Source organism: Molothrus aeneus, chromosome 5 (genome assembly GCF_037042795.1).
Source record: "Molothrus aeneus isolate 106 chromosome 5, BPBGC_Maene_1.0, whole genome shotgun sequence".
Lineage (NCBI taxonomy): Eukaryota > Metazoa > Chordata > Aves > Passeriformes > Icteridae > Molothrus > Molothrus aeneus.
This window is the reverse complement of record NC_089650.1, coordinates 9719790-9733514: the sequence shown is the minus strand read 5'-3', so window position 1 is coordinate 9733514 and position 13725 is coordinate 9719790. Positions and strand designations below refer to the sequence as shown.

At 42.1% G+C, this 13725-nt stretch overlaps 1 protein-coding gene across 1 annotated transcript in view; it reads right to left on the bottom strand.

Annotated features, from left to right (window-relative positions):
• Window positions 1-13725, bottom strand: part of PAH (phenylalanine hydroxylase) — a 33698-nt gene continuing 19973 nt past the window's right edge. The window contains exons 4-13 of the mRNA XM_066550137.1: window positions 13494-13582; window positions 11257-11324; window positions 8720-8916; window positions 7671-7806; window positions 6178-6247; window positions 4624-4680; window positions 3522-3617; window positions 3068-3201; window positions 817-932; window positions 1-246 (exon numbers count right to left, since the gene is read on the bottom strand). Coding sequence (XP_066406234.1) covers window positions 203-246; window positions 817-932; window positions 3068-3201; window positions 3522-3617; window positions 4624-4680; window positions 6178-6247; window positions 7671-7806; window positions 8720-8916; window positions 11257-11324; window positions 13494-13582 — 1007 coding nt within the window. The 3' untranslated portion in view covers window positions 1-202. The remainder of the gene's footprint in view (window positions 247-816; window positions 933-3067; window positions 3202-3521; window positions 3618-4623; window positions 4681-6177; window positions 6248-7670; window positions 7807-8719; window positions 8917-11256; window positions 11325-13493; window positions 13583-13725) is intronic.

The following is a 13725-nucleotide window of genomic DNA, read 5'->3' as shown; positions in this document are numbered from 1 at the left end:
TTATACATTAGTGAGAAAAAAATAGATTGGTGTCTGAAGGCCAGAAGAGTTAAGGGTCAGCTATAGATGTCTGTTTCTCTGCTAATCTCTAATAATTAAGATATATAACATAATTATTGATGCAGTTCACTGGAAGATAATAGACTGAGGCTGGGTCAAGACTGGCATTAGCTTCTAGTCACTAGCAAGTTACAGCAAATCTTCATTTGATCTTCTGGAGGGCATTGCAAAGGATCCCAATCTCACCTGCAAAGGAAATAATCAGAGCTGTTAATTCCAGAATTAGCCCATTTCTAACACTCCTGTGTGGTTTTTTTTCCCTTTATAGCCATTCTCTTACAGAATAAGGTGAGCACAGAAGTGCTGAACTGGACACATTTATTAGGGTCTTACTGGAGCTATGTCTGCAAAGTCATCCTTTTTCCTTCATCAGCCATAGAAGGCTGGCTCACAGCATCAGAGGAGCTGGCTCTCAACAGGCTAGCCAATGTGAGGGGTAAAATGTGATCAAAGCCATGCTTCTCCTTTCTCTTCCTTACTGAAAACAGCTAGGATCCACCTCAAGGCCATCTGCCATTTCCTAGCAGCTCCCCCAAAAGTGGGTTTTTCAGATTTAGCAAGTTACAGTCAAGTGGAAATACTTGTTGAAGCTTGGCTAGAATTGGGAAGTAACTTTTTCATGAGAAAGGAGATATGTGCTGCCTTATCTTGGATAGGCTCAGAGCAAAAAATGCAACCAGATGGAATCTGCCTTGTGCTTCCTATTTCTGACCCAAGTTTTGAGGAATTCAAGGTAGCAAATGCGCAGTTCCTTACTATTGATTGTGTCAGCTAAGTTCTTCAGCTGCTTTGCATTGTCCAAGACTTCAATCCTCTGTGTGTAGGGATTGTACCGAACAGAGAAAGGACGAGGGATTGTTTGAGCAAATTTCCTGAGGGAAAAAACACAAACAAATGCACAGTTTAATTTTTTTTTTTTATTTCACTAACTCTTTTCTTGGTGTGTGCATTTGTTGATTGTGGGGATGAGAAAATCTATGGGAGGAAATAACTGAAATTCCTACTGACTGATCTGGGACCTACAAGGTTCTGCAACACACTTGAAACTCTATTTGTCCTTATCACCTCTGTTTTTTTCTGAACAGAACGAAGCTATTGGCATGGCAACACTGCTCCTGGTATAGGCCAACTATGTAGCAACTGGGATCTGCCAGGCTTGAAAACCTCATTTTCCTTTCATTAGTGCAAAAGGTAGGAATTCTAATCCAAGTCTGAGTTTCTGGGGAATTAAGGTCAAGGATCTACATCATCCTGGTATGCCAAGGAGCAAGCAGGCACCTATCTTTTGTCATTGTCTAGCTCTTAAATTACCTGGTAGTTTGCAGGTAATTCAAGAGCTAGATGATACTTAATAGAGTGAAGCAGCATTCTCTTCTGTAAAATAGTTAATCCCATGTCAAAAGCATTAAGATTTTGGTGTCCTGGGAAAATATTAATTTGCATAACCACAGAACTGTGGAAAGAAGGGCTCTGAATGGGATGAGATGGTCAGAGCTATTGTTCCAGGCTCCTTGTAGACCCCAGCAGGATACTGGCTTATATATCTGCTTTGTATTACTGCAGTTATTGCTGAAAGAGGAAGGGAAGCACGCAGGAGTTGATTATGGAGCCCCACTACACAGACTGTGACGCAGCAGGGTAAATCCCATACGCCCAGAACAGTGGAATATGCTGGATGCCACCCTCACAGAGCTTCTTCAGTTTAAACCTTATTATAAACCTTATTAAGGACATTGTCTCAAGCAGGACTCAGTATGAACAGGCCACAAGGTGTGGCAGTGAAAAAATATTATGTTGGTTATGATGAATTGGTCTGGTTTATCTAAGAGGAGAGATCACCTTAGAAGATGGCTTTCCTAAATCTCAGGTGAAGGCAAGATCCCAATTAGAAGATTAATGCCTTAAGCTGAGATCTTTTAGGTCAGTCTCAGAATAATTTCTCAGAAAGGTATTCTGTTAGCCACAAACACACATGTCCAGGTGCAAGCCTCTAACACAGGCACTGGACCAAACCCCAGAACTTCTATTTCAATTTAACCCCTTTTTTCAATTTGGTCACTGGAGCAAATTAAAAAAGCTCCAAGGTATTTTGTTGCAGCATTTTCCACTTCCTCAAGGAGCTTGCTACTCAGGGATACAGAGCTTCTCTACAGAGAAGACAGAAGCTGTGTGCAGGATATCAATAGCACAGCCCAGAAGAGAAGACCATCTTTCCCAGGTATTTCTCCAGAGAAAAGGGCACAAGGAAAAGCTGCAGATTTATGGCAACTAAGGAAGCAGCAGGGCAAAGAGCTAGGAAAAGCTTAGAGCTGGGGAGCCTGAGGTAGCAGAATATCTTGGGACGCAGAAACATTTCTCTTTGAATGGTAGAAAGATAAGGGGCTGCAGGTCTGAGACAAGCCTGTGTGTGGCATCTCCAAGTGAGAAATAAGTTGATTGTGAACCAAGGCTAGCCCCCATAGCTTGACTAACACCCAGAAACACGGTGGGGCATTGGTGTTTTAACAGGAATAGAAATATTGTCAAGGTGAAAACCAAGCTGAACCCCAACACAGGCTGAGCCATTCCTGTTCCAAGAATCAGAACTGAACCTGGAAATAACTTCAGAGGAAAAGGAGTGGATACTATGAGATTTTTCTTACAAGAACCGTTAATTCTAGTAATGGTAAAGTTACTTGGTTTGCATTCATTAGCCAGATTTGACTTTAAATGTTAGTAGCACTGCAATTGAACAAATAACTTTTTTTGTTGCATTTTGGTTGGACAGATGAAGCTCTTAGTTACACTAAGCACAAATTCTTGGTTTCATGCATAAGATATATTCCTGTTACTACTCATTTTTGCCCAAGATTCCGAGGATATAAAATGTTTATTATCATGAATCATTGCACAGATTTTTTTAATGCCTCTCAAAACATGACTGTCAACCCAAGACCCGTTATGGCAATGAGATCCACTGTATTTGCAGCAGACAAGAGTGAGTTCTTCTCTGGAATGACTGGAGTACCTTAGCTTTTCTTTTGCATCTTTAAAACTTTCAGCAACATAGTAGATAGGCTGGAACTCAGTAACACAGTACTCCTGCACAGAAGTCTTCTCCAGGACAAGAGGCTGAATCTCAGGCTTATCTGATAAACAATACTATGAACAAAAAAGAAATTAACTTCAGTGTAAGAGCGCTTGAACATGCTGTGAAAGAAATCAAGAGCAACTCCATTTCTGACAGGGAAGAGTTTCTCCTGTGGGATACAGTGATAATTGCACTTACTGGGAAAGAAAGAGGTGTGAGTTCCCTGTGTATCCAAACACCTACACATTTATCAGAGCTCTACAATGAAGTACTACATTTCATCCTACTTCTACCCACAAAGTATGAAGCAAAACCAAAGAAAGACCCAAAGATATTCAGAAAACAAATTTGAACAATTATAAACATATTTGAAATATTTTCTAGAACACACCTGCAGCTCCCCAAATGAAGACAGCAGCCCTGCCCCATATGCTTTGAGGGAATCTCCTTCCTTACAAAGTCCAAACTCAACTGTAAACCAATAAACCTGGAAAGAAAATGAGACAGAAACTTATTACTACCAGATAAAAAGTACACCATTTATTTGAGTACATTTAGAGTTTTCATTTCTATGTAAGATGTTGTTGTGTGTCAAATTCAAGTGTATAAATGCAATAAATGTCCCTTCAGATTGAAATTCTTCTCCTAGGAGAAGCACAGTACTAGATTCTCTGTCCCTGAGAATCAGTTCAGTTCCATGACAAACAAAGCTGTGTTTTACTGTGCTTATCTTTGTCAGCAGGAGCAATGGAATTATAGCAATAAAGCTTTATTTTGGCTGGCCAACCCAGTGGAAGTTTGAACCTTATTTTAGAAAAGTTTGAGTCCTGTTTCACACAGGGAATCTGACTGCACCAGTGGCCTGATCAGGCTGTTGGTGCAATAGGGAAGGAAGGTGGTGAGTGGCCTAATTTGACTCCTGGGTCTGTCCTTTTGAAGGGATACTTGCCCTGGCTCAGAAAAAACTACCCCATCTATCAGAAATGTCAAAGCTGGTGGAATTCTTTGCCCAGGTGCTCCCCATTTGGCACTGGGGGCACTACTCTCAGAGCAATACCCCCAGTTTTATTCAAAGTTTGCAGCTCTGGGTCTCAGTAGTCTCAGAGTAGCTATTGAGGTGATCTATGTTGACTACAGAGGATAGTGCCTGCCTGGCAAAGTGGAAGAGATGCTTGAAGGTGAAATAGCTACAGAAGCTGCCTCTTGAAATTTCCTGTGGGGATGTAGCAACATACAATTTTTTCTTGCCCAATATGTTTGTGCTGGAGGAAATCTCATTTGGGCTTCTGTGTTTAATCACAACTGTCACTTTGAATAAGGGGTGCCAAAGCTATTTTCCTTTAGTGCAACTGTTTCAGGGTAGGGTTTTCCAATCATGGTCTTCACTCTGATCCCATTCAGCTCTATGGGAGTTCTATCAGTGACTTCAGTGGCAGCAGAATTAAGAAAGCACAGGGAGCTTTGGAAAATTGAGCCCTCATTTATTAAATTACCGTAGCAAGTTTCTCGATGAAATCATCTGGAGCTCCCAGAGATGCCAGTCCAATTTCCTGTAACAATAAACCATTATTCTTCAAGCTGTTTATTGCAAACATTCTTCCTGCCCATCTTATGTAATTGCTCACATTTTAAATGTTACCATTGCTTACTACCACACACAAATGTTTACAGGACATGTTCCTATCATGCAAGATCAATTTTATCCAGAAATCTCTCCAAAAATGAACAAAGGGTCTTGTCCAAATGTCATTTACAAGGCATGATCCTTTGTGCCGGGTACAAAGCCCATTGAGGTCAAATAAAATTTTCCTCTTGCTTTGACAGGCTTTTGATCAAGTCTACAATGAACATCTGAGAGAATGATAGGGACAAAAGGAGGCAAATCAATCACACCTATACACCTTATATATTTCTCTTTGTTTTGATGGGTCCTGATTAAAGGAGTTTTCCTGGAGCCTTCAATGAGCTATTTTTTCTGAATGTCAGGGCATGATTTGAAAGAGCTTATTCATGCCTTGGGAGCTAATAGAGATTTTTCCAGGAGGCATGCAATAGTTGGATTCAAAAGACTACATATGAGACTACCCATGAGACTACATATAGCCAGGTTCATTCCTTGATTTGGTCTAGTGAGGACTGCATAGTGCAGACCTCAGAGGGCTCTCCCCACACACAGCAAAGGCATTAGAGCAGTTTATCACCATGTCAAATCCTAGTAAGACAAGGTACAGGGCTTATCTGGGAGGAAAGAGCACTTCTTGGAAAGGGCAAAGCCTAAAGGCAATACTGAAAACTTACTAACCAAGATCAAACTGACTTTTGTCTTTTGAGATGTTACATCAAACCTTCCTGCCTTCCTCCCTCCCTTTTTTCCTTTTCTTCCTTCTTTCTTTCCATTTAGTTCTTTCCTTCCTTTTCTTTCCTTCCTTTTAGTTCCTTCCTTCCTCCCTTCCTTCCCTCCCTCCCTCCTTCTCTCTTTCTTTCTCTCTCTCTTTATGCCTTTCTCTCTTTGTGTATTTCCATGTTTTCTGGTAGGATGCAGCCAAAAGTTTACTGCTTCACTAGGGTTTGGCTTATTTTCCAGAGACATTAACACTCCCAAAAAGAAATCTCCTCTCCAGCCTTCTGCCATGCTTACAGCTGAGACAGTTCCACACTTCACCCAACCTCCAATGTCACTTCAATGGAAAACAAAACAAAATCTCCATTTTCCCTAACATTTGAATGTCACCATGAGGTAATAATCCATCTGACTCATGAGCTATGTGACTTCACTCAGAAGGATCAACATCTGCAGGAAGGTGTTAAAATTATGGCTTCACAGGGTCTGTCAAAAAGCGACTCACACAAGATCATGTTTGGAGTTGGACTTTATGTTTTCACCTACGTGAACTGTGTCCAGATTTCAAGCAATAAATAAACCACCTCAGGCACTCTTACACAGTATGCTTAAAAGTGAATCTGCACCACCCTTCACAGCTCTTGGATCATCCTCTGAATTACTGTGTGTTTGATTATATACATAATATAACCACTGAATAACTTACCTGGGAAAACTGAGCAAAACTGGGATCAGCAAAGAGAGGCACGTGTCCTAGCAGCTCGTGACAAATATCACTGCAGGAAAACATGACATCTGAATAACTGTGATTCAGGAAAAGTCCAGCAATGCTGGAAGAATGCTCTAGAGCCAGCACAGAGTCGAGAGCACAGTGCATTTGCTCCTACCAGCAGATATCATTCATAGGAAAACATTTGCTCTGAAATTATTCTTGTGGTGGAAATGCTTGCAAACCCCAGGGTTTTCTGAGCTTTTGCATCATACGTCCTTCAGCAGCAGGGACTGTTAGATTTTTCAAATACTGAGAATTTATTTGGTGAGATGGAAAGGGGAAGGGGATAACATGTGCAAAAAAGAAATAAAGGAAGAAAAAAGACAATTTTAGCCTGACAATGGGGTAAACAAAAGCAGGAAAGAAAATCAGAATAATCAAAAAAAGATAAAAGAAAGGAAAAAGAGTTTATGGAAAGTAGGAAGCAAAAAACCCAAGAATTGCAACAACCTGAAACAGAATAAGAAATCTGTTTTTAAAATGGCAAGTGGAAAAGGACAGTGGATAGGTGTAGGAGCATCAGGGGGTAGGACGGTCGGGACGGGCAGAGACGAGAGATCTCTGCAGCCAGGTCATGGAACTTGGGGTTTATTGCAAAGGGGCTGGGTGCAGGGCCCTGCTGGGAGCTGCCAGCCACAGCTCAGAGCAGGCCCAAGAGAAGAGAGGGGTCGAGAGGATGAGAGGGGAAGAGCGTAAGAGGGTAAGAGAGTAAAAAAGGGTAAGAGAGTAAAAGGGTAAGAGAGCAAAAGGGTAAGAGAGTGAGGTTCCTGTTACAATACAATAAATCTTCTGCGTTGAATATTCTAATTCTCACTAACTAATCTAGTACAGCAAGCAGAGGGTATTGTTTCATCAAAAGGGGATTACCTTCAGTCCAGCCACACCATTGTTTTCCAGTTGTTAAGTGACTGAGGTATCTCAAATCTTGCTTTAATTTCAATCTCACTTATAATTTCTATATTCTCAAAGTCTTTTGCCAAACAATCATATTTATATGGCTTTCCTGTTTCATCTTCCCCAACAGATAGGGACAGAGAGAAACACTCCAAAATTAAAAAGATATGAGTTCTGGGCATCTGAGGAGTCTGGGCTTCTCCTGTCTTACTGTCAGAAGCTTGCTTGCAGCAGGTTATGTCCTTGCTGCACTACTTGGGTGCTAATAGCTAAGTGCCCTTGTACACTGCTCTCTTGCACCCCAGCCAGCACACAAGCAAAACTCTCTCATCTGCCCCAGGAGAACTTGCAGAAGTGGATGCAGACTGTTAAACACACTAGAAAGGCTCCATAAACGTTCCCAGAAGAGAGCAGTCCCTTGGCTGCTGTCCCTTAGCCCTGTTCCCAGGAGTCCCAGGCAGTTATTCCCAGCTGGTCTGAACCTGCTGGTGGTGTGCTGCAGCTTGACACCCTCCGTGTGGCAGGGTACTCACGGCTCCGGGGTGTACATGGGCTTGGAGGCGTGGCGGATGTACTGCGTGGAGTGGAACACGCGGAACGCCAGCCCGGCCAGGAAATCCCGAGAGGAGAGCAAGCCTGCCACGGGACGCAGCCGAAACCCAGTGCAGCCTGAAGGGACAGACAGAAAGCACCTTAAAAACAGCTGTGTGTTTGATTTATCCCCATCCAGACTCCTTAGAGAGGGAAAAGTTTGTTGATGGCTGTTGTTTTGGTTTTTTCTTTAATCTCCTTGTTATAGATGGATAATGAGATTATTGCCTCTCGCAGTTAAAAGATCACTATTGTGTGAATATTAAGAAAAGCTTTAGTGATGTACAGTTATGTTATTGCAGTTTAGATGTCCTCTGTTCTCCCCACAGTTCCCTTCCCCCCTGTACTGTTGCCATCAGACAGCCTGGGCTGTCCAGGACAGGTACAAAGAGGCTGCACAGGTGTCCCTGGCATGGGGCAGTGGGGAATGGAAAAGCTTGGGGGTGCTTAGGGGGGCAGCATGGCAACACCTGACCTCCAACCCAGTTACAAGCAAGCATCTCCACTGATCAATGGCAAAGAGGAGCTGACTGACAGACTTTGGGAGGGGCCAGGGCTGGCTGATGCAACCCCCAGGGGTATAAAAGACTGAGCATCCATCTTGAAGATGAACCAGCCATATGTTATGCACACAAGCAGTTCCCAGCTCTGCAACTTTTTCCTTATGCAGTCCTTTTTTGTGTTTTTGTTAAGGTTTAATAAACCTTTTTAAATTTTCATAGTGAGCAGTTGTTTCTCACATCCTTATATTAAATAGAGTTCAATTGCAGACAATTTTCTGCCCAGAAATACAACCAGCACAGTATCTGAGCATTTGTCCCATTGTACCCCCAGAAGGGTTAGACCTGGGACACCGGCTAAGCGATGTGCCCAAACATCTTAGGGAACATTTGATAAATCAGGGATTGTTTTTCCTTCTCTGGAAGCACCACCCCCACTGATAGCTGAGGTCTTTCATTTCATTTGGTTCTTTTAGGGGCTTCAAACTTACTCTGCAAGAAATTTGAAATATCTTCAAGCTGGGGAATATTGTCCTCCCTGTAGCCACAGTACTTCTCCAGCAGTGGGAACACGTGGTTGTGTTCATAGCAAGCATGAGTTGGATACAGACTCTTCAGCTCCCTGAAGACAGTGCCCCAAGTTTTCTTTTCTTCTTCCGTATAGGTGACACGAGGAATAGGTTGGCCACTAGAAAGAAAATGGATGTCCTCAATAACAGCCACAGAAAATGTCCTATGCCATCAACATGCTCTTTGTCCTTTCCCACTTGCCATTTTCAAAACAGTTTTCTTATTCTGCTTCATGTTGCAGCTTTACTAGGACTGGCCAGGAGCTGCTGGTGCAGGAGAGGAGCTGCTTTTGGGCTGATATGCAAATGCAAAAGGAACCTCACTTGTCCCTAGGCAGTGTCTGGAAAGGACTCTACTGACCTTGGCTAAGATAATGGCCTTTAGACAGCTCCTTGCATTATTGTGCTAGAAATAAATCAGTGCTTATTTGTCTTTTGAAGGTGTTCTTCTAAAAATACTTGCTTGATGTTGGTTTCAATTTGTTTTTTCTTTCTTGATATGAAGGAGCTGTTTTACTTCTTGCTCTAGTGAAGCATTACATTGGATGGTTTTTGTAAAAACATGAAACCATCAGCTCCATAAAACTCTGTTGCAGTGGCAGAGAAATTCTGATCCGTGCTTTGTACTGTAACAGATGCAGACTCCAGCCAGTTTGACTTTTTATAATTGTAAGGAGCAATTATGAGTTAAATCCCACCCTCAGGCCTCCACGTGCTTAGCTCATGTTTAAGCTAACTGGAGTTATACATCACATGCAATGCAGTTTGGCCTCCTGTGAATAACCAATTCCTTAGCAATAATGTTGAGGCCATAGGTGAATCCAGCAGCTTTGAAATAATCAAAGGGGTTTAAGTAACTTAATAGGTTTAACAACACTGCTGGAACAATGCTGAAGCTTTCCAAACCCCAGAGAACCATTGTTAAACTCTTGATGACACCCCACCATCTCCCACTTTTTTTTTTTTTTTTTCCTTGAGCCTCAGGGCAGCTCCTCTGGAGAACCATCACCTTCTGTCTCTCTGTATCAGCTCTCCTTGATCTGTGGAGCTTTAAACATCATGTTGATTATGAGGATTGCTGGGTGATTTTTGTTCCTATAGCACTTCTAAATAATCCTCAACCACCTTCCAGGACTACTGGGGGAAGCTGTGGCTTTAAAACCTTTCAAATTGCAATTAAAAAAAATTCTAGGGATCAATGGGGCCAGAAGCAAAGTAAGGCAGAGCAAGGAGGGAAGCTAAAAGCAAAGAAAAGAGAAGTCAGGGAAATTGGGCATTCAACAAAAACAATGGGTTAATCTATAATGAGAGGAGGCAAAAAAAGCAAAGGCAAAGTAGGGGCAAACAGCACAAAGAAAGAGGACAGAACAGATGTAAAAGAAGGGATAGAGAAGAGGATTAAATTAATGTTAGGAAGAATACAAGGCAAGCAATCACTGACCCATCTCACTCTTGCAGCTGTGTAGCACCTTCACAACTTAAGAACCCTTTCCTTTTCAGTGAAGCCTGATAACTTTGGTTGTGCCTCTCCTCCTGTCCACTTCTCTGTATCTTCTGTGGGATATCTAAGAATGGACATTATATCTGTTCACACCTGGACACAAAAATCTTATCCAAGTTTTCTACCTATAAAGTGGCTTTCTGACTTTTTTCACCTGACATTTTGTACTTTCCATCAACCAGTCCAATTTTCTCTCTCCATTTGTGATTACATTATTAGCTCTTTGGCTCAAGGGCTTTCTTTTGATCCTGTGCAAATTGTAGCCCAAAAATTTACAATATATGTTAATTTTTCTTTGCAAACACAGTTTTTACCAGTCCCAGGAAGAATCAAGCCCAGTAGTACTGATCTATACACATGAGTGTCTCTGGGAACAGAATTTTTTCTCCTCCAGATCTGATCATTGAAAGCAATCAAATAAGCTCTAACTGAATTTATCATCTCTATTAATTTATTTTTCTTGGGAAGTGAAAGCCCAAATTGCTGATTGCAGCTGAATTAGACAAGATAAAAGTAGAGTAACAGACATTGGATTAGCATCAGAACCATATGTTATTCATTATTTTAATAGTGTATGCAGATCCTGCTTTAATGTTAATGATAGGCACTCCTCCCCCAGCCCTGGTTTAATGGGGAATACCAGATTTATTCAATGCTCAGGTCTTTGTAGCAGCAACAGTCTGCTGCTCAATTAGACAACAAAGCTGGGGAAGAGGGGTGTTGTGGGGAGAGAAGGGAGATGATGTCTCTTCTGAACGTGTGCCTGGAACAATTTACCTTTGTTTGGCTGCGATTTGGGGATAAATAAATGCATGAACAGGAAAGTTTAAACACGTGGCAGAGAAAAGCCGACAGCAGGAGGATGCTTGTGGAAAAGCAGGGGTAGGCAGCAGGGTGAGCAGCCTAGGAGAGGGCAGGAGATGAGGGCTTGCTCTGCTTCCATGCTGTGGGTACTCACTGTCTGTAGTTGTAGGCGATATCCGCGAACTCCTTCCTCCGGGCCCGGTACACGGGATCTTTGAACCCCTGCAGAGAAACAGTGATGCTCAGTCCATGCAAAATGGTCAGTAAGGGCAAAAGGCGAAGAGCCTTCCTCCCAGTGAGCACCCTCAGGCATGGCTGGTGCATCCAAGAAGAGCAGCAAGGTCGGTGGGAAAGCTGCCTCTGCTCTGCCAGGCTCCACTCAGCCAGGGCAGCGCTCCTTCCTGGGCTGCTTCCCGAGCAGCCACAGTCTCCCACCACCCCTGCCCCACAAGTCCTTTCTTCTTCTCACTTCCACTTCCTACAAGATAGGGAAACTTGTTCCTTTACAGCAACAACAAGGTGCTCCTGGCAAGGGCAGCCCAGAATTATCAGTACTCAGATAACCATGCCCTCCTTCTGGTTTCCCTTGAAGCTTGTTGCTGTCCCTGGCACAGCTAGGCTGCTCTAGAGAAGCAGAATCAAAACACATTAGAAACACATTCATCAACTCAATCGGACCTTTTAGGCAGATTTTCAGCATGAACCACACTTAAAAGTGCTCATTTTCAAACTGCTGGAGGATCAGTAGCCACTTAGCACGCCAAACCCCCCTATTTGTAGTACAAACTCAACCATTTGAAGGCAATTAATGACTACAAAGAATGTCTAATAGACCTTGTGGCTGGGAGCTTGACCTTTGCAGCTAATTAGCAATAAAACCAAGGATAAGAAATAAAACCTCTAAATCTTCATCTGGGATAACCCTTCTCCCACCCCAGTGTGCCTGCTGTTTAGACTAAAAGATCCTCAGGAGCAGGAGTGCCTTCACCACCTGGAGTGCAGAAGCATCCTCCTTCCAAGCTAGGATTGTCTTCTGCAGGGCAAATAGGAACAGTTCCCTGGGCACTGCAGCAGTCCATAAATGCATCTCCTAGTGGTCAATGGCACAACTGGACTGATGGGCCACAAAACACAGCCAAGTACAGGAGGCAGCTGAAATGGAGTGTAAATTCACGGGTGTGAATCAGAAAGGGGTAGCCAATGGCCAAAAAAATGCACTGTCCGAGGTTAACCTGTCATGGAGGTCATTGTGATTAAATTCCATGCATCGCTTTCCTAAAAACACAGGCTTCTTTAATTTCTCTTTTTCTGCACTCTATGGACTGTCACCTATTTACCCCAGCAGCTGGAACCTTTTTTTAAGGCACAAGTACTCACTAACTAATTCTAGGAACTGGAGGAGAGACAGTTCATTCCTTTTTATATATTTTTCTTTTCTTTTTTTTTTTTTCCCTTGGTTCTTTTTTCAAATACAATCCTGGTCTATTCCCACATGACACACAAGGGGGCCATTGGCTCAGTGTACCTCCTTTCATTCTGCCTCTCATATGACCACAGTGAACATCATGAATCATTGTGCATGGTACATAACACGTCTTGAATTAAGCAATAGGTAGTGAATGACTAATCACCCCATCTCAATTAAACTAATAGCAGCAATTTTTGGTGCACTGCATGTAATTTATTTATAATCACCCTATCTCAATTAAACTAATAGCAGCAATTTCTGGTGCACTGCATGGAGCTCAGTGTGTTTTGACAAATGAAAGTAAGTTGTTGTTTGCTTGGAGAGGGAATAGAGGCAGAAAATATTCTTGTATCTGAACAAAACTGAAAAACCACAAAACAATTTTTTTTATCAGCTAAGTCAACGAACAAAACTTTCTGATGCTACCATTTAAACCATAAAGTTTTTGAACCAAAAACATTTTCTTTTGTCATGTCTCACCGTAAAAGTACCATGTCAGATTTAGAGTCCACATAACAATACACTGAGCTAAATCATGTGTATGTAATCAAGAATCAAAAAAGTCTTTCTTTCTCTGAGCTATGCCATGTTGCTTCTTTTTCTTGTTAGTGATATACAAAGTGACCCTGGAATCACTACATCAGAGCCTCCTGGGAAGATTGGATTTGTCCTTGTGGTGGCCCTGTGCTCTGAAAACCACTACAATTTTAAGACCTCATGGCATTTCTTCAATTATAGCAACTTTTGGTTTGATTTACTCCACAGCCAGGGATTGGGCTGATTGTAACCCTAGAAATGTAGTAGCCTTCTTGTCTTGCACCATGTGAAATTTAGTCTACAAGATCTGTACTTAAAAAGAGCAAATTTAAATGAGAGAATCATCAGTGCCAGTAACTAGAGAAATTGCTAAAAAAAATTCTTACAGGATGATCAGCATCCAATTCTGCTCCATAGCTTAGGATCTGATTGGCAAACCTGTCCAGCTCCTGGATACTTCTTGGGAACCATGGTACTGTAAAACAGAAAAAAAATAGAGACTGGTATCCTTCTTTGTTACTTGCTTTTTGGCTGCCTTCTGACATTTTCATCTTTTCATCATATATATAAAGAAACATAGGCAAGGGGCTAAATTCTTTCAATCCTTTTCCCCGTAGT